The sequence below is a fragment of the Zingiber officinale genome, chromosome 6B, assembly GCF_018446385.1.
Source record: "Zingiber officinale cultivar Zhangliang chromosome 6B, Zo_v1.1, whole genome shotgun sequence".
NCBI classification, from domain to species: domain Eukaryota; kingdom Viridiplantae; phylum Streptophyta; class Magnoliopsida; order Zingiberales; family Zingiberaceae; genus Zingiber; species Zingiber officinale.
This window is the reverse complement of record NC_055996.1, coordinates 92,892,267-92,916,754: the sequence shown is the minus strand read 5'-3', so window position 1 is coordinate 92,916,754 and position 24,488 is coordinate 92,892,267. Positions and strand designations below refer to the sequence as shown.

The following is a 24,488-nucleotide window of genomic DNA, read 5'->3' as shown; positions in this document are numbered from 1 at the left end:
CCATCAATACACGCAGATGAATTAAGTGCAGGAGCAGGGCTTGAAGTATTAATTATATTTCAGATCATTTTTTTTCATTTTTTATTGACGAAAATATAATATTATCGATTAAATTATTTAAATACTTTTGACAAGGTGTTTACAATCGAAATTGAAATAGTGTGGTAGTTGATTATGTTAAAATCGATCCATCAAATTTTTTTAAAATTTTTTGGATAAAAAAAAATCTTAATAGTCATGGGAACACTCACGTAAGGCCCGTGCATGGGAGATATCCATGCAACAAACATCAAATCCATGTCCGATTAGATCAAGTCAACGCTTCGAGGCTTCCAAAGTCAACGATCGACATGCGTCATTGCATTTTGTTTACTAATCCTCTTTTATTACTTTTGGATAACAATGGATCCACGAAAAGAAAAACAATTTCGGCAGCTTTATCGCTGTATTGTTTCCCCCTTTTCTCGTAATTTTAATTTCTTTTAAAAAAGTGAGAGGGTTTCTGGAAAATGATAAAAAGGGGAAGAAATCGGAAATGTCGGAACGATTCGCCCCAATTTGCTCGCCTTCGCGACGCTTCCTAGGCGGTTCGACAACCGATTTAGGCTTTTATTTTTATTTTTCTTTTGTGTTTTTTTTTTCTGGTACTCTAGAGTGAACTCGTCTGTTTCTCCTTTTTCCCATCCATTCTATCTTGTTTTTCCGATTAATCTGCGGAATTTCCGGTGTATCATGAAATTTTACAGCGGAAATCTAGAAAAAGGTCGGATTTTTCTGTGCGATTAAGTCGAAATTTCTGATTTGTCAGCTTAATATCGTTGGCGTAATACTGTGAGGTTTACGTCGGTCTTGAATTTTCTTCCTTTCTGTGCCCCGAGTCTGCGACTCGTCCTGTGGTCGTCGCTCTTCCTCGTTGCTTGTCTTCTTCGTCGTACGAATGGATTAGCGTTCTCGAGCTTGTTCGTGTAGCTTCCTGCAGTAAAAATTCAAACTTTTGACTGATTTATCTCCTGATCTGTTCGGCGCTTGTACTGCGGAGTGAGCCCTGCCATTCTAGGTTGCAATCGAGTTCAAGGTTCGCTCCTTTGGTATTTCGAATAAGAATCTGGGGGGGTTCTGTTGCTTGAAGTGAGGTCTGGTTTCTCCAGGTAATGGTGTTTTAAGCTTCCTCACGGTTAGCATGGAAGTGAGATCAGAGCCAGGAATTTTTCCTTCTGGTGCCGGCGTTCAGAAAAGCCAGGCGCAAGCCCCTCCGACCATCCAAAGCATGCGCTTGGCCTACACACAAGATGGCACCGCAATATACAAGCCAATAAGCAACACCTCTCCTTCCCCTACTCCCCTTGCTGCTGCTGCTGCTGCTCCTGCTCCTGCGCCTCACCTAGGAGGAGGTGGAGGTAGCGCAGGCAGCGTCACGGAAGGTTCATCTCCGGCGACGCTCCATGGCCTCAGCATCAACATTGGGGAGCCACTTAAGAAGAAGCGAGGACGGCCGAGGAAGTACGGACCTGATGGCACCATGGCCCTTGCTCTGAACCCTACCTCTGCGGCTGGTTCCATGCCACCAGGTGGATTCTCCTCTTCCGTTAATTCGGATCCTACAAAGAAGGTGAAGGGCCGGCCTCCCGGTTCCGGAAAGAAGCAACAGATGGCTGCTCTAGGTCATTCCCTCTTCTACTTCATACAGAATTTTTGTTTGCAACTAGGGATGCTTCATCTTTTCTATCCGACTCATGTGTTTTATGCTGTTAGTTATGAATTGTGATGTGATCTGTTTGTAAAATTAAGTTTTGACTACATGTTGTGAAGGAAAATTATTCAGTCCAACTCGCAAAGAATTTTTTTTCCCCAATCTGCTGGGATATATATATTTATATTTACATTTAATATCTAATGGAGAGTCAAACTTGCAGGATCAGCAGGGATTGGGTTTACTCCTCATGTGATTACTGTAAATGCTGGAGAGGTATTGCTTGCTTCTTTCTAAGATGGAAAACATATTGTGTTTAATCAGAATGCTGTTATTTTACTGAAATTTCTATTTCTTAAGTTTTTCTTCAATGTTGCCATGATTTGCCTTTATGCTTTTTTTTCTCAGTATTTAGATTTAACTTTGTCATGCCTTATGAGGTTATGAGCAATGGATTCATCACGACACTGATTTTTTATTTTTTATTTTTCAAATTTCTAGCTTTTAGCATTGTGCTTAATACATTCTGAAGGATGCTACTGCTTGGCAGATTTCACCAAATTTAATTTTGTTTTTCGATCCTGATTGTTGCAATATACTCTTAGTTTATTCAAGTCGTGTGGAATTCATTATTCATCCCTTTTTATCTTGCATTTTTATCATTTTCAACATGTGTATCATAGAATTTTAGATATTTTGTATTTATTATTCACAAAAAGAAATTTTGATGAACAAGTAACTAAGACAAGGAGTACATGATTGAAATAAAGAGGAATGTTTGAAGTCTTGTGTCATCTTCATGTACTACCCCTTAATTGGGATTAACATATGTGTTTTTATCCTCTAATTATTTTTGTATAGAATTTTGTTGCATGGTTGAATATCCCGAGACTTCAAACGCATAATATTATCAATGGAATACAAGATCAGAGGGATTAAGTGCCTTGAATGACATATATCTTCTACCAAGGTCTTGTTGTGACGACACAGGGAGCGGTTATTCAAAGAATCCAATTGACAGCATATTTTATTGCTATTGCAGACTTTTAGCAAGTTGGTATCTGGTTTAAAGGATGATTAACAGGTTATAGATTCTCATGTCTCAAGGAAAGAATTAAGTTAGTAGTTTGTCAGTCTCCAAAGTTATGTTTTATTTTACATGTCCAATATAGTTTGTCCATCAATCAATATTCAAATTGAACACTTCTGGTTTAAATACGCCTCTTATCAATCAATATAGTTACTCTCTGAAGGCAAGGTGATATATTATACTTCATTTTGAACCCTTGCTCCTTGCACATAATAAAGACGGACTTTCTTATGATTTATGAACATTCTACAAGTTCTTAGTTCAGCCATCATCTTCTTAGCCTGATTGTACTTTAGAAAATTCTGATACATTCAAAAACACCACAAATTATCAGGTCACTTACTTTCAGAAATCAACTTGGTGACAAGGACAGCTTTATTTCTACATTATTGGCCATTACACTAAAACTATTCATTAGGTTGACAACAAATGATTTTAATACAATCTTCAAGAGGAACAGTTTTCCCAAATACAAACTTCTGAAATTACTTTGTTATGTTGAGTTTCACAGTCAATAAGTCACTGATAATTAAAAGATTTGTATTTTCAGGACGTCTGGTCAAAAATCATGTCATTTTCTCAACATGGTCCACGTTCTGTTTGTATCCTTTCAGCAAATGGTGCAATATCAAATGTAACACTACGGCAAGCGGCAACTTCTGGTGGAACTGTAACTTATGAGGTTTGTGTATGAGATTGATTCAAAGTTTTACCATCATTTAGGAACTGTTTTCCAACGACTCATCAAGTTTGTTTCATTTTTGCTCTTCTCTTTAGATGTTTTACTATCAGTATATAAATCATAAATTCATTATTTTTCCACTTTATTTTTTTGTTCATCTCAAAAGTTTATTTGCGTTGATATTCTTGTTCAGGGCCGATTTGAGATATTGTCATTGTCAGGCTCATTTTTGCTCTCTGACAGAGGTGGCCACCGTAGTCGGACAGGCGGACTAAGTGTTTCTTTGGCTGGTCCTGATGGCCGCGTGCTGGGCGGAGGAGTGGCAGGAATACTTACTGCAGCATCACCAGTTCAGGTTTGTTTCATTCCCTCTCGGAAAGGAGCTTTCTTTCTTTCCCTCTCTAAAAGGAGCTTTCCGACACCAATTGTCCTTCAATCCAATTCACTGTGTTTAAGTCATACGGTAGGTAGTGTGTGCACCTCACTTCATTTATTCTGAATTTTATTTTTCTACTTCCTCGAAAGACAATTAGCTGACATAAATGTGCTATTTTTAATTGTAGACAGATAATTTAAGTCTTAAAATAAACTAAAATTGCAACTGGAATTTGCCAGTCAAACCTTTCATTTTAGTTTATCTGTAGAAATCTTTCTCACAATGAAATAATTTTACTTGTTTTGGTGATTATGCCAGTTAGTCTTGAGGCAGATCGATTATGTCCTCTATCGCATGCATGCATTTACATCCAATTAAAAGAACCAGTTTGTTGATCTCTGCAGGTGGTTGTTGGGAGCTTCATCGCCAATGAGAAAAAGGAACCAAAGCAAACTGCCCCGTTGGATTTACCCTCATCTGCGCCGATGAAGCTTACACCGATACCCCCAATCCGCACATCAGGTGGAAGTAGTCCACCCTCACATGGCACCTTGAGCGAATCCTCCAGAGACGGATCAGGGAGCCCGCTCAACCAGAACATCGGATCTCTGAATAACAACCAACAGGAGATGCCTACATTTGCATGGAAATGACTCTCACTGTGACCACCATGTTCCAAGTTCTTCTTCGTTTTGTTTGTGTAGGATGTTACTTTGTTGCCCTTTCTGACGTTATATCGTTTGTTTTGTCAGCGTCGGAGTCATCGTCATCAGAGTATTTTAACGATGTACTATTTAGTTAGTTAGAGATGAACTATTTATGCTTGTTTCATTGTGTTGTAATTAATCCTATTTGCGATCCAAAATCTATCAATACTTATTGTGCCTTGTAGTTCTTTTTTTTTTTAACAAGAAAAACATTTCGCATACTTTTCTGATAATAATTTTTGATCAAACAATTCTGCATTTTTTTTTCCTTTGAATTTCTCATTGTTATAACATAATAAATTAATATCGCTTAAAAAAAAGGCTAGCTTAATTGCATCACGGCTTGCTCTTGGTAGGAAAAGAAGCCATCTTGTACATGCCACAGAGCCCTTCCACGTTCCCTGGGTTCCTCCTCATCCTGATGAAGCCTTGCTCCCCCCATTCCTGCCCCCACGAGTTCTTCACCAAGATATACTCCCGGCCGTCGACCGTCGTCCCATATCCGACCGCCGTCACTCCGTGATCGAGCTCTGTCCCGCACGGCCCCTCGAACACTCCCCCCTTGTAGAACTGCAAATCCCTGCCAAAACCCTCAATGGCGATGCTCACTGGTTGATGTGCTAAAGCCTTCAACAAGCTCTCCTCGCTCTTCCTCGGCACATCTTCGTACCCGCTAATGCTCACTTTCTTGGCTTCACTTCCCTGTAAACAAATAAATCCAATCGTCCATGATTATATATATATATATAGTTTTAAGTAGTGTAATTAACATATATGGTACTGCTTGGCATGCCTTGGCTGCTGGTTGGCAAGAGCCTTCCTCCATGGTGTATGGATAGTCTTGCTCGGTGCGCAGCCCTCCGACGGCCGCGATGAAGGCGAAAGCATAGTCCATGGTTCCTCCGCTGCAGCCTTCGTCGAACTTTATATCACAGTCGATAAGTTCTTGCACGGATAATGATGTCAAGTTCCCAGTCACAATTTGATTTATGCCCTCCATGGCTGCAACTGTCGAGAAGGCCCAACAGCTCCCTGTAAATTAAATCGATACATAATGATACATAATTCACTCTATCATTTTTGTTCATGAGAAAAGGAAAAGAAAAAGAAAAGGAAAAGGAAAAGAAGATAGTTAATTACCGCATCCGCCTTGGTTCTTAACAGGCGTGACAGCCCCTTTTGTACGCCAATCAATCGACTTGGGCAAGTTCGTCACATTCTCATACATGAAGGTCGTGCTTCTCGTATGAGTCGAGTACTTTGGTTTTGGGTTGAGTCCGAGGTAGTTGCGTTTGAACTCATCATGGGCCATGTCGGCGAACGCGTTTAGGCCGAGCCAGTGGCTCTTCCTCCTCTTGTTGGTGGCCACAATGTGGTTTAGGTTGTCCTTGAAGACCTCAAATTTGGTCGACTTCGTTTTGGGTGAATTCAAGTAAGGTTTGTCGTGGGTGGCTGCCCAGGAGTGGAAGAGATTGAGTAAGGTTTCCTCCGACACAAGATCAGCCGACGAGTAGCCGAAATCTTTGGCCCTAGATGATGCAAAGGCACAAGAGGTGAGGGTGAAAATGAGGAAGAGGAGAACGGAGAGATTCATTGTTAATAAGAGTCGAGAGAGATGATGGATTAATTTGGTGATTTGAAAAATTGAAATCCTACATGCATTTATATGTGCAGCCACTTCTCCTTGTTAATTAATTGTAGGACACTTCGATCAGGACCTTGGCTTCAAGTTTGGTTTGATGAATTAATAGAGCTGGCTGGCTAAACTTGAAACAGTCGCTCTACAAGTTTGGTTCATGCCTAAACTTGTATGCATCCGATTTACTATACGTGTGCCATACCACATTCTCCTCAAATAATAATTTTCAAAATTCTAAAGGGTATTTTTGATGACGTTAAATCAGCATTTTTTTCTTTAAAAAAAAAAATTAGGTATACTGAAACTTCATGGATGATTTAAATATAAATATTTTAAATCAATTTATCATGAAAAACTATTCAAAAACTGTTTCTGAAATATTTAAATTAATTACATCGGCAAGCCCCTAATCATAATTAGCATACGGTAGTTGAAAATTTAGTCAGTAATTGGGACCACATTGCATTTAGTTGAGTGCAAGTATCTTCGGCGTAAGCTACAATTTTGTAATCTAACAATAAATTTTAAAATACCTTTTAATATTATTCAAATGCCTCTTAAAATCTTATAAAATATACTTGAGTCGAGGAGACAAGCTTTCACATGTCCTTTCTCGGTGGAACGTGACGGAGACAGCAAGAAAGAGCGAAATTGATTAATGGAGGAGAGGAATTGGCGATCGATTAGACACGTAGGACAAAATTAACTGCCGATCCATATCATCGTAGTTTTAAATCCATCCTTATTACAATTAATGCGCATCAGTTAATGGAGGAATCGATCGAGAGGATGATTTATTAAAGTAGCTCGTTGCGGTACCAGAACACGCCCTGATGCTTCCCGGCGTCAGCGTCAGACTCGACGTAGATGCACTCCCGCGCCTCCCTCCACAACGCCTTCAGCAGCGGCGTGCCGTCGAACTGGTAGTACTCGCCCAGCACCGGCTTGATGGCCGCGGTCGCCTCCATGGCGTGGTAGTGCGGCATGGTGGAGAAGAGGTGGTGAGTGACGTGGGTGTCGGTGATGTTGTGGAACACGCTGTTGAGGAGGCCGTAGTCGCGGTCCATAGTGGCGAGGGCGCCGCGGAGCCAGTCCCACTCTGTGGCGTCGTAGTGGGGGAGTGCGGGGTGGGTGTGCTGCAAGTAGGTGATGACGACCAGCCAGGCGTTGACGATGAGGAGTGGCACGCCGTAGAGGCGGAGGAGCCACCAGAAGCCGCCGTGGGAGGATGCAAGGCGGAAGAAGGCGAAGGCGGCGGCGAGGAGGCCGGCGTCGGAGATGAAGATCTGAGCGCGCTCGCGGCTAGAGTAGATGGGGCTGTAGGGGTCGAAGTGGGAAGCGAAGCGTGGGTAGGCTCGGCCGGAGACGTTGAAGGCGAGGTACAGAGGCCAACCGAGAGTGAGGGTGACAGCGATGGTGAGGAGGCGGCCGAGTGGGTTGCCGAGGTACTTGGTGTACCAGAGGAGGGCCGCCTTTTGCTTGGGGACGAACACCTCGTCGCGCTCGATGGAGGCGGTATTGGAGTGGTGGCGGCGGTGGCTGTACTTCCAGGAGAAGTAGGGAACCAGAAGGGCGGAGTGGAGGACGAGACCGACGACATCGTCGAGTATAGAGTATTCGGAGAAGGCGTGGTGGCCGCACTCGTGGGCAATGACCCAGACGCCGGTGAGCACGCAGCCCTGAGCTGCCCAATAAAGCGGCCAGGCAGCAACTGCGAGCGCCATCGGGAGCATGGGAATGACTGCGAGCGCAAAGTAAAGGAAGATTCCGACGAGGAGGAGGTCGTGGACGACGTAGGAGAAGGAGCGGAGGACGGAGCGCTGGAAGCAGTGCGGCGGAATGGCCTTCTTGATCTGGCTGAGGGCGAAGGGTGGCTTCTCGGTGGGAGAGCGGTGGAGGGACTTGTCGCCGCCGTCGGAGCGTATGGATGTGTCCTTGGACTCCAGCTCCTGGACCGTCATGCGTCCGCCTGCGCCCATGACCGCGCTGTTTCCGGCAAAGCTAGCTGCAAACCCACATGGCAAGACGGAACTCTTAAAGTTTAATTTAATTCGCAAAAGTTCGACATTCAAATAGTCAAACGGACCCATCAAAGATGCCTACGAGAAAATTTAAAAACAGTGAATAAAACTAAAATCACATTGGAATATAACAGGGAACCAAGGGCGATGGCCGCCATAAAGCTGGAAACCATGGATCGACATATTGGCCACTGATCCGTCCATAAGAAAATTTTAAAAAATAAATAAATTTGGGATGTGATTCACAGCAACAGGGCGGATTCGGATGGGATTTGATTAATCCCAAAATCTATTCTATTAGAAAAAAATGGATCCGTCAGCTCAACATGGGACGGATTCATATCAGATTGAAGCTGTTAATCCGCTAAATTTAAAAATATATATAATTCAATAATAAATTATTATTATTATTATATTATAAATTTAAATATAAAATATAAATAATAATAATAATAATAATAATAATAATAATATTATTATTATTATTATACATGGGCAAGTTCATTAAAATTTGTAGCCCGTTTTGAATCCATTTCTAAACTTAGTAACGGATTTAGGCCTATTTTGTAATTCGTTTTATTTGGTTTAAACTCGTCTAGAATAAGACGAATTTAATAGGAGATCAGATTTGCTCAATTACCATCCCTAAATGTGATTTCAATCTGAGTGCTTTACAGAGACTGAGCGTGTCAAAATTGACTACGAATTTGCTTAGTGAGAGTCAACTCTATATTGCTATCCGCCCTTTCCTAGTGGAAAAGCGACACGAGCAGAGAGACCAATAAAGGAGCTCGAACCATGTGAAGGGGCAATAGATGGACGACATGGACCACTATACGATATAGATTGAGCAGGCAAGACAGCTACCTCCCACCGTCCGCCAATTCCAACGAGACGAATCCCACGAATTTGGATGCTGCTGTAATCCTCACCGTGATGAATAAAAAAAACAAAATATAACAAAAAAAAAAAATCCGAAAAGAACAGAAAAAAAAATTCATCGTCTTCCTATGTCGTTCGGAAGCATGCAGCGGCTGCCAGCGAGGCCGGCATGCATAGTGAACATGGACCACTTTACTGACTCATCCATCGGTGCGCAGCGCAATAACGTGGAGCATCCGTACCTCGTTGAGATTCCCAAGCCCGACAGTGTGTCTTCGAAGGAGGAGTGATGCCGCATCGCCGCTTTGACCTTCCATCACGTCCGTGATTCCCTCAAGGACGGACACGGACGGACTAGCGACCATCGGAGAGACATGCACGGCTCTGGCCTCTTTGATTCCCTAATTATTTAAATCGATAGCTTACGGACTCCTCGCGTTCACGATAGGGTCACGGAGCGCTGCTTCAAAATATATGAAATATCAAACCGGTAAAAAAAAAAAAATTAGCGAAAATCATATCATCGCCAAAAAGGCGTGACTCTGTCGGCAGAAAACAGCTACTGCAAACAACCACCGGGATAGCGACGGAAAGCGCGCCACGTCCGACACGACCAAAGGATGAAATACGATTTTTTATTTTTTTATTTAAAAAAAACGATTCTGCATTAACATTCACCGGTCCGCCGGATGGCCATAAATCTCTGATCCAAGACGCAACAGAACATTCACGACCGGCGCGCTCCTCGCCATGGAAGACGCAGGCAAATTAATTACGGATATGAAGCAGCAAAGAAAGAGATCGTGGAAACTAGAAACGCTATACGAGATTGGCGTAACTTAATGGAAAATACAAAATAATACATACATCATCTAGAAGCGAGCGAAGATTTACCAGATAAAGATGAAGCGCGGAAGAAGAAGAGGATCGGAGGAGTCCGAATCAGATCGGGAGAAAGAAGAGGGCTTCTCCTTCTCCGTAGGCTAATCTAATCGATCCCTCACCAGTCACCCCACCTCGCTCTTCTTCTTCCCGTCGCCTGCTGTGAATATGGATTCCTGCGATTTATAGCGGGGGCAGGGTTCCCCTTCCCTCCCTATGGTGGGCCACTCCATGCCTATCCACCAATGGAATGGCGCCACGTCAGCTCAGTTCCTACATGGAAATCTATGATTGGTCCTGGACGATGAATGCTGCATTGCTTACGTACGCTAGCTGGTCGACGGGAAAAAACTACATGTCATTCTTTTTTTTTTTTTCTTGATGTGCCATTAAGTGTAAATTAATGTCGAATATGACTAAGTTATTTTAACGTATTTACCAAATAATTAAAGTTATTAATTTATTTTTATCTGGTAGTTTAGTGAATTCTTTATATTATATTTTCACTACGATTATCCTCTGGGCCGTTGACGCAATGGGCTGTTGACGCAAGGGGTCTAGAAGAATACAAAAAAAGATAATCCCGGTCCTCTAATTTTTTTAAAAAAATTATTCCTCGTACCATTAAATATATATTTATATAAAATTCAGAGCTTAAAATTCAAATAATGTTAATGAAATTGATCTGGATCAAAGTTAGACTAAATTTGGATGGGAGGATTTTAATGTTTGATCAATATGTTAGTAAGATGTCAATTTATGTTAAATTTGATCAGATACTTGATAGTAAAAAAATTAAGTAGGTAAAGGTTGACCGGACACTTGATGATATCATAAATCCAATGAGAAATTGACAAGCGAAAAGTCTAAGTTGGTCAAAGTTGGCTTTCTGAAGGTCATAACTTTTGACTCAGATATCAAAATGAGGTGATTTTCATTGTGAAACAGAGCTCATTCAAATATTTATGTTTGTAAAACTCAAGTATTAGTTAACTGATGAGTTTAATTAATCGACTAATGCCCTTAGAAATTGAACAGAAGCAAGTTGATTTAGTTGATATACTCATCTAATGGAATCAGTCAACTGATGAGTTGTATCAATCGACTGATGATTATTAGAACCTAACAGTAGCAAAGTCAATTCAATTGTTAGACTCGACTAATGACATCAGTCAACTGATGAGTTTCATTAATCGACTTATGGTGGTCAAATAGGTCAAGAAAGAGCTGTCTGTAGGTTTAAATGATTGAATTCAACATATCAATTAAGTGATGAGTAATATCAATCGACTGATAGGTAAAAATCAGCTTCGTCTTGAAGCATATAAAAGAAGGTTCTTGAGGAGATTTTAGGCTCCAGTTCTTGTAGATTTTGAGTTGAAGTGTTGGCACATGTTTGAGTCAACAAGAGGTATTTGTTGGTGCGGGAAGCATCCGACGATCGAACCTGAGTTTTGATAATGGCAAAGGATTCAAAGTTAAGGTTATTTGTGATCTAATGTGTTTGAATGAGTTTACAGGAAAAGTCCTAAGGTATCTTAGGCAAAAGTCCTAGCTGCGGTTAGGCAGGCAGAAAACCCTAGGGGGTGGTAACCTTAGGTCCTAGGGGGTGGTAACCCTAGGCGGAAAGACTTGGCGGGTCAAGGTCTTCGGGCAAAAATCCTAGAGTCAGAAACTCTAGGTGAAAATCCCGGTGTCGCAGATTGGGTGGAAAGTCTGGGCGGGTCGTGGAGCGGACGCCCAACGGAAAGACCTAAAGACTAGGGCGTTGAACAAAAGCCCAGTCGATCTAGAGGATCGAACTGGCAACAAGTATACTCTCCTAAGTGGAGTAGGTGAGGACGCGTTCCCCAGAAGAGGGAACAGTAGGCGTCGGTTGGACCTAGGGTTTCCGGTCACAAATCCGAAATCAGAACCGAACAACTTGGTGACTGCCAAAACATTTATGTTTGTCTTATTATTGCGTGCTAACTTTTTGTTGCAGGGTATGCTTTGTATTTTGGGACTAACGTATCTTGCAGGGACAAAATATCATAGTTTGCCTCGGATGAACAGTACTTGAGGCGCCCTCCATGGAGCTTGAAGGCGCCTCGGGTGCAAGAGTTGGAGAGCGTGTGCAGCAAAGCTGGAGGCACCCTCATGGAGTGTTGAGGCACCTCAGACAGCCTTGAAGGCGCCCTCCATGACATTGGAGGCACCCTTAGGTGGATAGGCTGCGAAGGAGTCAAAGCTCATCCACGCTGCAGATCCACCGGGGATGGAGGCGCCCTCAAGAGCATTGAAGGCGCCCTCAACGACTTATATAAGCATGTCTCGACCAGCAGTTTGCAATAACACAATTTTGGCAATAATTCTTCAATGCACTACTAACGAGATGATCCGGCTGAGCTATAACAAGACCCCGATGACCTGAAGCTGTGAAGTTTCAATTCATTGTTGTCGGTATAGATTTTTCAATACAATTTTGTAATAATCTCTTGTAACCTTTTGCGCGATTATAATTGTTGCCGAAAGTAAACGCTCAACGAGCGTGGGCCTTGGAATAGGAGTCGCCACAGGCTCAGAACCAAGTAAATCCCTGTGTTTGCTTGTGTCTCTGTGTTTTAATTTCCGCTGCGTTATTCTAAGATTTCTGAAACGAAAAGTGAAAGCCACGAGCGCTATTCACACCCCCCTCTAGCGCTTTTCGATCTAACAATTAGTATCAGAGCGGGGTCGCTTCGATTTGGTGCAACCACAAATCAAGCATTTTTTTTGTAGTGATTTTCAATTTTTCGGAGTCGATCAGAATCGGTATTATTGTCGTCTTCTGATCTAGTTTTTTTTCGTAATCAAATTTTTCCTAGAAGTTGGTGCAACACCACTCGAGTTCGTGTGTTTATTTTTTTTAACCGGCACTACTAAATCCAAGACCTAGTCTTGGAACCTTTTGTCATTTATTTTTCTGTATGCGAGATTCATTTCTCAAATGGGCCATCAAGAAGGCTATAGCACAGCCCGACCACCGCTCTTGCCCATCAAGAAGGTTATAGCACAGCCCGACCACCACTCTTCTCCGGGGAAGACTTTGGCTACTTGAAGGACCGAATGGAGTCTTACCTCCAAACTCAATTTAAGGTATGGATGATCATCAAGACCGACATCTCGCTCCCACTTGACGGCGCAGGAAAACCCGTATCATGCGAAAACTAACCTAGCATAATAAAGAAGGTAGAAGCCAACGCAAAAGCAACGTGTATCCTTTAATGCGGCCTTACAAAGGAGGAGCTGAATTGAGTCGGCCCCTTCTCAAGTGTAAAAGAGTTGTGGCAAAAACTGATCAAGCTACACGAGGGTATATCAGACACGAAGGTAAGTAAGAGGGATCTCATTTTTAACAAATTATATAATATAAAGTTGCAGGAGGGTGAAATGGCAAGCCAATTGCATGCGCGTATACAAGATCTGCTCAACGGACTCCACGCAATCAGACAGAAAGTGGAGAACCGCGATGTCCTAAGGTACGCCCTAAATGCCTTTCCAAGAAATACCTTGTGGGCATCCATGGTAGATGCTTAAAAGGTATCCAAAGATTTATCTTTAATTAAACTTGATGAATTATTTGCTAAATTTGAATTATATGAACAAATTAATGCTCAATCATCTAAGAAGGGTATATCTTTGATTGTAGGTACAAGCAGAGCGCGCGAACCAAAAGTAAGACGCAGAACCGAACCGGAGTCAGAAGAAGAACCGGACTCAGACGATGACGATGACGAGATCACAGCCGAACTCGTCAACTTGGTAAGAAAGCTCTACAAAAAGAAGAAAGGCTTCAACAAGAAGGACATCAAGAAGGTGATCCAGTCTAAGGAGGTTCAACCAAGTTCAAAGGTGAAATTCGAAGTAACCTGCTACGGCTGCAACCAAAAGGGACATATTAAAGCCAACTGTCTGAATCAAAAGGATGCAAAGAAGCAAAGAAAGAAGAAAGCTCTGAAGGCAACTTGGGACGAGTCCTCATCAGAAGAGTTCGATGAAGAGCTCGAACAAACGAGCTTCCTTGCATTGATGGTCGGGGACCAAACCAACGAATCCGAAAGTGAGAACGAATCATAAGCAGAATCAGAGAGAAGTCACGGATCTGTATCTATTTTCGAAGGGCCTAACCCCGATGTAAGTATTTATCGGTTGCATAATCTAGTCAATTATCTTATGCGTAAACTAGCTAAATCTAACGTTTGGATCAAATCACTTCTAAAGGAGGTAATAGCCATTAAAGAAGTGACTAACTCCGAATCCTTGACTGACCCTATTCTGACTAAAACCTCAACTCAAGTCCAAAAGCTTGAGGAGGAGAATTCCATCCTGAAAACTAAAGTCAAGGATTTGAAGTCACGTTGGAACGGTTTACACTGGGTTCCAAGAATCTTGATTTGATTCTTGGAAAACAAAAGTCCGTATACAATCGATCCGGACTAGGATTTAGGAAAAAAAGGAAATACCGTTCATATCTATCTCTTGTCAATAGAACAAAGAAGAAACTAGTCCAAGCATGGGTCCCCAAGTCTAACTTGATTAATCAAGTTGGACTTGGTCAATATTGAATCTCCAAGGATCAAGTCTATTACCTTGATAGACCATATCGAGGCTATGATCCAGGAGGAGCCAATAGAAAGACCATTGTAAGAATTGTTTGATGATTGTTGCCTACTGGTTTTACTACATATGCTTAGATTAGGCTAGATAAGGACCTAGGTATAATTTATACTTGACTGGTTAGTCCTAGGAGTTTCAAAAAAGAAAATTAAATGTATAATTTCTTTGAGCGGTTTGTCTAGAAGTGGTGGATGATCTCATACTCAAGAAGGCATAGTGTCTCGCCACAGCCTAGAAGCCAATCTTTGAAATGTGTATTTAATTGACCAATCGAAAAACCTGAGTCTAACTCGAATGTAAATTAATCCTTAGACATTACATAAATTAAAGATAAAATTAACCATCTCACAAAATTCATAAGATTCCCTAATTGATAATCTAGAAATGGGTGAGATGGACTTAGGTAAAATTTAGAATTGAATTAAAATAATCTTAAATTAATTTTAAATAGATAAATTAATTTTAACTTAATTAAATCATTTCATTTTAAATAATCTTATCTTAATCACTTAAACCATTTTAATTAAATAATTTTACTTAAATCACTTAAATAATTTTAACGTAATCACTTAATTTATTTTAACTAAATCACTTAAATAATTTTAACTTAATCACTTAAACAATTAATTAACTAACTTTACCTAATTAATTAACTTAATCAACTTAACTTAACCTTAATTCAATTTAATCAATTTATTAAATTTAACTGAACTAAGTTTAATCGTAATTAATTTAACTAATGTTTCCATAAAAAAACAAAAGGGAGGCACCTCCAACACAAAGGAGGCACCCTCGAGAGTGGCGGGAAATTTCCTGCCAACTCGTATTAGGGTGACTCGACTGAATACAAGGTGCCTCCCCTGTAACCTTGAGGGCGCCTTCAAGGGCAGTGAAGACACCCTCAACACACGATTTTCCAGCGAACAGAGTCTTCTCTGTTCCTTGTTTTCTTGCAAAATCAACCACACCGAGGTGCCTTCGCCTCGAGTTTCTCTCCTCTAACTTCATTCCATCTTAAATGTTTCTATATGCTTTTATTGTGCATTTTTTTGTTATATCTGTGTTTTAGCTAAAGGTCTTTTCTCATATTTTTAAAAGCTAAGTTTTTATAAGCTAAACTTTTATCACTCTTAAACTTAGTCTTTATCAATTTGTTGAAAAATCATTTTTTTTTATCAAGTGATGTCAAATAACATTTTCTTACTCCTTCTCTCATAAAGTTTTTTTTGATATATGACAAAGGGGGAGAGTATAAACAAATTAAAGTCAAGTAAAGGATTTTTTTTTTAAAATATAATTTTTAAAGTCTAAAAAAGGGGAGATTTTATTAAGGGGGAGCTTTTTTAAATTTATTTGTGCTTGTGTTGTTATTTAAATTCAGTTATGCTTGCGCTGTTCTTAAAGTCTTTATTGGATTATTCTTTATATTTTATGTCTTTTTTACTTAACTTTGAATTTTTGTTGCCATAATAAAAAAGGGGAGATTGTTAGTGCGGGAAGCATTCGATGATTGAACCTGAGTTTTGATAATGGTAAAGAATTCAAAGTTAAGGTTATTTGTGATCTAATGTGTTTGAATGAGTTTGCAGGAAAAGTCCTAAGGTATCTTAGGCAAAAGTCCTAGCTACGGTTAGGCAGGCAGAAAACCCTAGGGGGTGGAAACCCTAGGTCCTAGGGGGTGGTAACCCTAGGTGGAAAGCCTTAGCGAGTCGAGGTCTTCAGGCAAAAGTCCTAGAGTCGGAAACTCCAGGTGAAAATCCCGGTGTCGTGGATCGGGTGGAAAGTCTGGGCGGGTCGTGGAGCGGACACCCAACAAAAAGACCTGAAGACTCGGGCGCTGAGCAAAAGCCCAGTCAATCTGGAGGATTGAACTGGCAACAGGTATACTCTCCTGAGTGGAGTAGGTAAGGACGTATTCCCCGGAAGAGAGAACAATAGGCGTTCATTCGAACTAGGGTTTCCGGTCGAAAATTCGAAATCAGAACCAGACAGTTCGGTGACTGTCAAAATATTTATGTTTGTCTTATTATTGCGTGCTAACTTTGTGTTGCAGGGTATACTTGGTATTTTGGGACTAACATATCTTGCAGGGACAAAATAGCATGGTTTGCCTTGGATGAACAGTACCCGAGGTGCCCTCCATCGAGCTTGGAGGCGCCTCGAGTGCAAGAGTTGGAGAGCGTGTGCAGCAAAGCTGGAGGTGCCCTCATGGAGTGCTGAGGCACCTCGTACGGCCTTGAAGGTGCCCTCCATGGCATTAGAGGCGCCCTCAGGTGGATAGGCTGCGAAGGAGTCAAAGCTCATCCATACTGCGAATCCGCCAAGGATGGAGGCGCCCTCAAGGGCATTGAAGGCGCCCTCAACAGCTTATATAAGTCTGTCTCGACCAGCAGTTTGCAACAAGACAGTTTTGGCAATCCTTCTTCAGTGCACTGCTAACGAGATGATCCAGCTGAACTACAACAAGACCCCAACGACCCGAAGCTGCGATGTTTCAATTCATTGTTGTCGGTATAGCTTTTTTCAGTACAGTTTTGTAATAATCTCTTATAACCTTTTACGTGATTATAGTTGTTGCCCAAAGTAAATGCTCAACGAGTGTGAGCCTTGGAGTAGGAGTTGCCACAGGCTCCGAACAAAGTAAATTCTTGTGTTTTCTTGTGTCTCTGTGTTTTAATTTCCGTTGCGTTATTCTATGATTTTCGAAATGAAAAGTGAAAGCCACGAGCACTATTCACCCCCCCTTTTCGATCCAACAGTATTTACAAGCAACAAGATAGCAAGCAAAGCAAGACCTTCATTGTGAAGTCATTTTCGCTTTTGATTATATTTATGTTTGTTCTTCTTGTTGTGTTTTTGTGTAATCAAGCTTGTAAGAGGCTTCTATTAGTGTTGGAAGCAACAGATAATCGAAGCTAATTTTTTATATTGATAAAGGATTCAAAATTAAGTTATATAATGATCTAATAAAGTTGACTAAGTGTACATGTATCTCAACTAGAAAGTCCTAGTATGTCAAGTTGACTAGATGCTAGGCAAGACAAAAGTCCTAGTGGATACTAGGTAAAGGAAAATCCTAGTTGAGATTAGGCAAGGAATTCCTGGTTGGTGGAACTGGGCAGGAAGACTTAGCAGATCAAGGACATCAGACGAGAAGTCTAGATAGGTTTGGAGGACCAAACCACTAAAGGGTAGATGAGTCTGGAGGACTAGACATAGAGAGGAAGCCCTTGGTGTTGGAGGATCAAATGCCGAGCAGGAAGGTCCAAACAAGTCTGGAGGGCCGGATGTTTGGCAAGTTAGGTAACTTCTCTTGAGAGAAGTAAGTAAGAATGTGTTCCCTTGATGGGAATAGTAGGCATTAGTCTGACCTAAGGTTTCACTGGAAATCCAAATGTTAGGACCAGATAATCCCGAGATTGTCAAATTAGTTTATTTTTGCTTTTATATTATACTTTTGTGCTAACTCTCCATATGCTTGGAGAAGAATCCAGGGATCTAGGGGCACCTTAGGTAGCTTTAGAGGCGCCTGGGACCTTTGGAGGCGCCAATGACCTTTGGAAGCACCCTGGGTTAATTTGAGGTACCATGGATCAGAAATTTTATCTTGAAGAAGAGATAGCGTACAATGCATCGAATAAGGCCTATTTGAGGCACCCTGGATTAAAGGTGTCCCGAATGCCTTATAAAAGCATACTACGACCAAAAGCTTGATAACTCATCATTATATGCTCAAATGATCTTCGTGCTGCTTGGAAATTTGACTACGATGCTACAACACTGCCTGACATTGACGCTCTACTTTGAATCTTGTTTTCATGTCGGTATAATTTTATTATGGCATTCATCTATTTTGTATGCAATTTTTAAGGGTCGGTAAACTTGTTACCGTTCCTATCTTTTGTAAAAAATGAATATCTATCTCCGAGTTTCTATTCGGAGAAGGAGATTTTTTATTGAATTCCCAATCAAAAGTGATAAATGATTGCGGGCCTTGGATTAACATTCATCGGGTTTTGAACCAAGTAAAAAGAAACCATGTTAGCATTGTTTCTATTTGTTGTTATTTTTATATCTGCTGCGTACTTTCTAAAAAATGTGAAAAAGTCAAAAGTACTATTCATTCCTTCTCTTGCATTTCTTTGATCTTACAATTGATATCAAAGCAGGATAATTCAAAATTGGTACAACTTCTGTTTAAGCATTTTTTTTCTTACGTTTGTTTTTGTTTTTCATCTTCAGTCAGAATTTGTCCAATCACTACTGACAATTTTTTTTTTTTGCTCGAAATTAGAGCAACACCCCTCGAGCCATTTTTTTCTCTTTTCTTATTTCTTTACTTCTACACTACTAATCCAAGACCAAGTCCTGGTATAGTTTTCTCCATTTCTTTTGTCCGAGATCTTTTTCTCTACATGGCCCATCAAGAAGGTCATAGCACCACCTCTTTACTTCGGCAAGAATTTTGGCTACGGGAAAGACCGAATGGAGTACTACCCGAAGACCCATGTGAAAATGTGAATCATGATCCAGACAAAATTCATGCTTCCTACTAAAGATGAAGTACCATTCACTTATGATAAATGGGGTGCACCAACAAAAAGAAAAATCGAGGCCGACACTAATGCTATGTTTACTTGGGAGAGCAGAAAGTCAAACTAAGGAAAAGTTTTCTCAATACAAAAGTTTTTTTGTCATTTACTTCATTAAAATTTTAAGAGGGAAGAGAAACACAATCCATCAGCAATGGTTTTAGAGCCAAAATCGATCACTTCAAAATCAGATGAAAAGCAACGGATGGAAAAAAATGACTCATGTACCCTTTTTTATTAAAAAAGTACACCATATATAAAAAAATGACGCATGTACCATTTGTAACTCATAAATTATACAATGTATCCAAAAAATGATACATGCACCCTTTATCAGTTACAAAAATTATACCACATGTACCCACCTTCCTCAATTAAGGCAAAAAAGCATGCAACGGAAGAGATTTCTTTCCCTTTACATTCTCTTCCCATGCCCCTAGATTTATTTCATCCATCCATCATCCACTCCTTCAGGTAAACAGAGTATAAGGTGTTGGATCGTAGAAGTTGCTAGAGGAGGGGGGGGGGGTGAATAGCGATAAAAAATTCGTTATCGAAATAGAGTAAACAGCGGAAAGGAAAGACAAAACACAACGCTAACACGAACCGATTTTACTTGGTTTGGAGCCTTCATCGACTCTTGCTCCAAAGCCTATACTCGTTGAGTGCTTTCGTTGGACAATCACTAATAGTTTGCAAACAAGATTACAACAGTAGGTACAAGAACTATAAAAATGAAATACTGACAACAATAAAAAAAACTTGAACCATAAGTTGTCGGAGTAGCTTCGCAGCGTCGCACGGGCAAAGCGCAACAGAGTAATTATAGCAAGAAGTGTTATTTTGATGCTCCGTGGAGGCCTGCTTTTATAGGCATACTCCGGGTGCTCGGATCCCTTCCGGGCACTCGGACCGTGATGTAGGTCCAACGAGATGAGTTTTGCCTTCTGGGCACCTAGACCACCTCCGGGCGCCCGGATCCCTTCCGGACACCGGGACCACCATTTTCTAAAAATTCCTTTTCCTGCAAGAAAATATTAGTCCAAGGTAAAATAAAGATTAAACTACCCTACAAAACAAAAGTTAGCATAAATATAATAAAATAGGGTAATAATTAGATTCTGTCTTACCGAGACCGGAATCTAGTCACGATCTCAACTTAGATTCTCGAAATGGTTCTAAGTTGGATCGATGCCTAAGTTCCCTAACTAGGAACGCGTCCTCACCAAGTCACTCCCCTCCAGTGACTTACCTTAACTTACCTGTCAGACGTCCGGTCAGCTCGTCAACCCATCTGGACTTCATGCTAGCTACCCGGTCGGCCCGTTGACCTAGCTGGACTTCGTGCCAGACATCCGATCAGCCCATCGACCAGTCTGGACTTCGTGCCAGCTATCCGATCAACCCGTTGACCTAGCTGGGTTTCATGCCAGACATCCGGTCAGCACGTCGACCAGTTTGGACTTCATGCCAACTATCAGGTCAACTCGTCGACCTAGCTGGGCTTCTCTTGCACACTTCGTCAAAGTGTTAGATCACAATGAAACTAACTTAACCTATTTTATCATTCATCAAAACCTGAGTTAGACCGTCAGTGCTAACGACACCAACAATCTCCCTTTTTTTAATGCAATGACAACCTGGATTAAGTTAGTGAAAAATATGCAAAACATAAGCAATTATAAGAAACGACTTGATTTTTAAGTTAGCCTTTTTTATGTTTTGGTATTTTGTTGCTAACTAACTTAAACCATCTAACTCTCCCCCTTTGCAATTCATAAAAAAATAGCAAGCATAGATAAATAAAGAAAAAATGGCGAGGTAAAAGAAAACAAATTTGATGACAAAAAATTTTGAAAAATAAGTTCAGGTTGACCTGGGAGAGTTTAACGTAGAAAACAAGTTAAAGGAAAGTTTTGAAAAAGTCGTTTAAGGCAAAATTGTAAGCTTTGAGATCAAAAATAATTTTCAACATCCTTTAACTTTTTCAAAATAGCTAAGTTTTTGAAAAATAGCTAACTTTTTATCAGAAATATTAAGGCAAAAATCTACTAACTTTGTAAGTTTAAATAAGTTTACAAAATTAAAGTAAGTTTCAAAACAATTTTCAAAAATGAGTTTGTAAAAGTAAAGCAATTTTCAAAAATAAGTTTACAAAAGTAAAGTAATTTTCAGAATAATTTTCAAAAATAATTTTGTAAAATTAAAGCAATTTTAAAATAATTTTACTAAATTATTTTCAAGGAAATGAAAAATACTTTTCAAAAATAATTTTGTAAAATATTTTCAAAGAAGAGAAAATAATTTTATTACAAATGGTTTTACTAAGTATGAAACCAATTTGAATTAATCCTCCCCTGAAACTGACATTATTTTTAAAATAAGGCTTTTAAAAATATTTGCAAAAAAAATTTAAAGTAAGATTTTCAAAGTAATTTTTTGTCAAAAGTGAGGTAGGATTTTAAAAAAAATATAAGGAATAATTAAAAAATTCCAAAAAAAAACTTAAGGAAATAATTTTCTAAAAAAATTTTGATCCTCTCTTTGAATTTGATACTCCTCCTAAAGTTGATACTCCCTTGAATTTATTGCTCCCCTTTAATTTATTACTTCCCCTTTATACTAGGATTTGACTATGTTAAAATGTGCAACATATTTTTAAGGTCCTTGCTCTCCCTTAACCTATCACTTTTTGGTTATCTATGTTAGCAATAAAAATTTTTAAAAGATTTTTTTAATTAAAATTAAGAAGTAAGTAAATTAAATAAGTTGTTAATTTCAAGTTTTTAAATTACATTGAAATTTAAGTTAAGTAACATAAATTAGAATTACTTTTAATTTTAGGTTTAAATTTAATTTAAGTTTAACATAATTTAAATTTAATTTTAATTTAACATTAAAATTTAATTTTAATTTAACATTAAAGTTTAATTTTAATTTTAAGTTTAAGTTTTATTTCAAGTTTATATTTTAAGTTTAATTTTTAACTTAATTTTAAAAATAATTTTAAAAATATATTTTCAAGATAGTTTTAAAATAATTTTAGAAATATATTTTTAAGTTAATTTTCAAAATAAATTTTAATTTAATTTTAAAATAGTTTTAGAAATAAATTTTTAAGTTAATTTTTAAAATAATTTATAAAATAAATTTTAAGTTAATTGTAAAATAATTTTAGAAATAAATGTTTATGTTAAGTTTTAAAATAATTTTTCAAATAAATTTTTAAGTTAATTTTAAAATAATTTTAGAAATATATTCTTAAGTTAATTTTTAAAATAATTTTATAAAAATAATTTTATAAATTTTCAAATAACTTTCAAGTTAAAATAATTTTTAAATGAAAATAATTTTTAAATTAAAATAAATTTTTAAAATTATTTTTAGGTCAAAATAATTTTTAAGTTAAAATAATTTTTAAGTTAAAATAATTTAAAATAATTTTATAGGTTAAAATAATTTCTTAAAATAATTTTTAAGTTAAAATAATTTTTAGATTAAAATTATTCTTAAAATTTGTTTTTAAAATAAAATTTAAAAATAGAAATTATTAAAAAATAAAAATAAAAAAGATAGATGAATATGTATCAAAAATACCTAAAAAATAGGAATTATTAAAAATACCTAAAATATCAAAAATACCTTAAATATCAAAAGAGTGAAAATTATCAAAAAAAAATAATAAAAAAAATCTTTGTATCCTCCTATATCAATTTTGTAGATATACTAGTCATTACACATATACTTGCATGTGTAATGTAATGCATAAATATGTATGAATTAGTACCCCAAATTCAACATGTGTAATATAATGCATGAATATGCATAAATTAGTATCCTAGGCTCATAGATTAGACTTGGTAAGGGTGTGTTAGGCTCATGTGCTGTAATATAACACAAGGGTGATGCTCGAGAACCCCAGCAGCAAGTTGTTATAGCAAACTCTCCTTCATAAAAAAATTAATTTAATATCACACATGATCTTAGATAAAAAGCTGAGAAAAATATGCTTTCTAACGTCGTTGGTCTAAGGTATTTATAGAAATCTCTTCGCTCGTGATGTTGTCGATTCTAAAATATGACTCTAAAGAGAATCATGACAATGCATATTTTTTTATATAAAACAATTAGATAAAATTACTAATAAGGCTTAAAATTAATTTTAGAAAAAAATATTAATATAATTTAATTTTGAGCTTCATCAAAATTAATGATTAAAAGTCTAGATTCTTAATAAAATAATAAAATATCTAATATTTTGAGATGAATAATCTACTAGTGAACATCAACATATCTATCAGGGAATGTAAATATCCTCCAGAGTTAATGACAAAATTATTCATTGACCAAACATTAAAATTATCCTTTTGATTTTGTATTTTCTTATATATGTCATATTAGATTAATCTAACTAATAGACATAAAATTATTTTCCTCTTTGAAGCATTAAAAAAAAAATCTATAGCCCATAGTAATTAATTAATTATTTTATTCTTTACATTGATCTCCTTAAATTCCCCTGGTTTATTTGATTTTCAATTAGTCAATTAAAATAACTAGAGGAGAAATCCGAATACATTATTCGATCTCCTCGTCATAATGAAAATATATAAAATAAATAGATAATAAATAAAATCCAGAATTTGGCCGGATCGGAACAAACTGCATGCTTCGTGCAAATTTTTTGTTTTGGTTTTATATATTCGATTTGGTCGTGAAATTAGAATTCGAATATAATGCATATTCATAGCCCAATATAATTCCATTGTAAGCTTCCGTTATATCGTATTATTTAATACCAACTATATATATTATCCCAAAAGCTAGGAAAGTTAATATTATTAAATATGGAATAGCATAGAAACTCAATAATGTTGGATCCAAGACCACCTTCCACGTTAGATCTCGCTAGAGTTTTGTTGTATTTTTTTAATAATATAAATATCTATTTCCGATTAATTTTAACGATTCCCATCAAAATTTCTACAAGTTTCCATTCAATGAGATGAGATGAGCGGCCATGTTCTCATTAAAATGATATATTAAAGGTTAGCTTCCACTTTTTAGATCAAAGGCGTCTTCCCGCTTGGTACACGCTACTAATATTTAATAAATCTCATAGCCCACGTTGTTTTGGGTTTTATAGAATAAGGAAAAGCACTAATCAAAGTGTATCAATCTCAATTAATCGAATTAAATGATCTAGAATTAACCACATTATAAAAATAGTTTGAAAAGAAAGATACGTGGCACACAAAGGACCCTCCATAGACGCTGGTTTTTGGTTTT

General features: G+C 38.2%; 3 protein-coding genes across 5 annotated transcripts; 1 reads left to right on the top strand and 2 right to left on the bottom strand.

The window, feature by feature from the left end:
• The first annotated feature begins 514 nt into the window (after window positions 1–514).
• Window positions 515–4,703, top strand: LOC121993201 (AT-hook motif nuclear-localized protein 10-like). Of its 2 annotated transcripts, XM_042547891.1 has the most exons (6): window positions 515–1,075; window positions 1,149–1,661; window positions 1,914–1,966; window positions 3,331–3,462; window positions 3,656–3,817; window positions 4,243–4,703. In XM_042547891.1, the coding sequence occupies exons 2-6, from the start codon at window positions 1,181–1,183 to the stop codon at window positions 4,489–4,491; spliced, it is 1,077 nt and encodes a 358-aa protein (XP_042403825.1). In that variant the 5' UTR covers window positions 515–1,075; window positions 1,149–1,180; the 3' UTR covers window positions 4,492–4,703. The 2 variants fall into 2 exon arrangements, with proteins under 2 accessions (XP_042403825.1, XP_042403826.1); XM_042547892.1 differs by having other exon boundaries at window positions 515–1,661.
• Window positions 4,704–4,755: 52 nt separating this feature from the next.
• On the bottom strand, window positions 4,756–6,210 carry LOC121993203 (cysteine protease XCP1-like). Its single transcript, XM_042547893.1, has 3 exons — window positions 5,686–6,210; window positions 5,339–5,577; window positions 4,756–5,247 (listed from the first exon to the last, which is right to left on the bottom strand). The coding sequence occupies exons 1-3, from the start codon at window positions 6,137–6,139 to the stop codon at window positions 4,882–4,884; spliced, it is 1,059 nt and encodes a 352-aa protein (XP_042403827.1). The 5' UTR covers window positions 6,140–6,210; the 3' UTR covers window positions 4,756–4,881.
• A 666-nt stretch (window positions 6,211–6,876) lies between these two features.
• LOC121993200 (delta(12)-fatty-acid desaturase FAD2-like) lies at window positions 6,877–10,153 on the bottom strand. Of its 2 annotated transcripts, XM_042547890.1 has the most exons (3): window positions 9,982–10,153; window positions 9,330–9,547; window positions 6,877–8,189 (listed from the first exon to the last, which is right to left on the bottom strand). In XM_042547890.1, the coding sequence occupies exon 3, from the start codon at window positions 8,161–8,163 to the stop codon at window positions 6,982–6,984; it is 1,182 nt and encodes a 393-aa protein (XP_042403824.1). In that variant the 5' UTR covers window positions 8,164–8,189; window positions 9,330–9,547; window positions 9,982–10,153; the 3' UTR covers window positions 6,877–6,981. The 2 variants fall into 2 exon arrangements, with proteins under 2 accessions (XP_042403824.1, XP_042403823.1); XM_042547889.1 differs by lacking the exon at window positions 9,330–9,547 and having other exon boundaries at window positions 9,982–10,152.
• Between the last annotated feature and the right edge of the window lie 14,335 nt (window positions 10,154–24,488).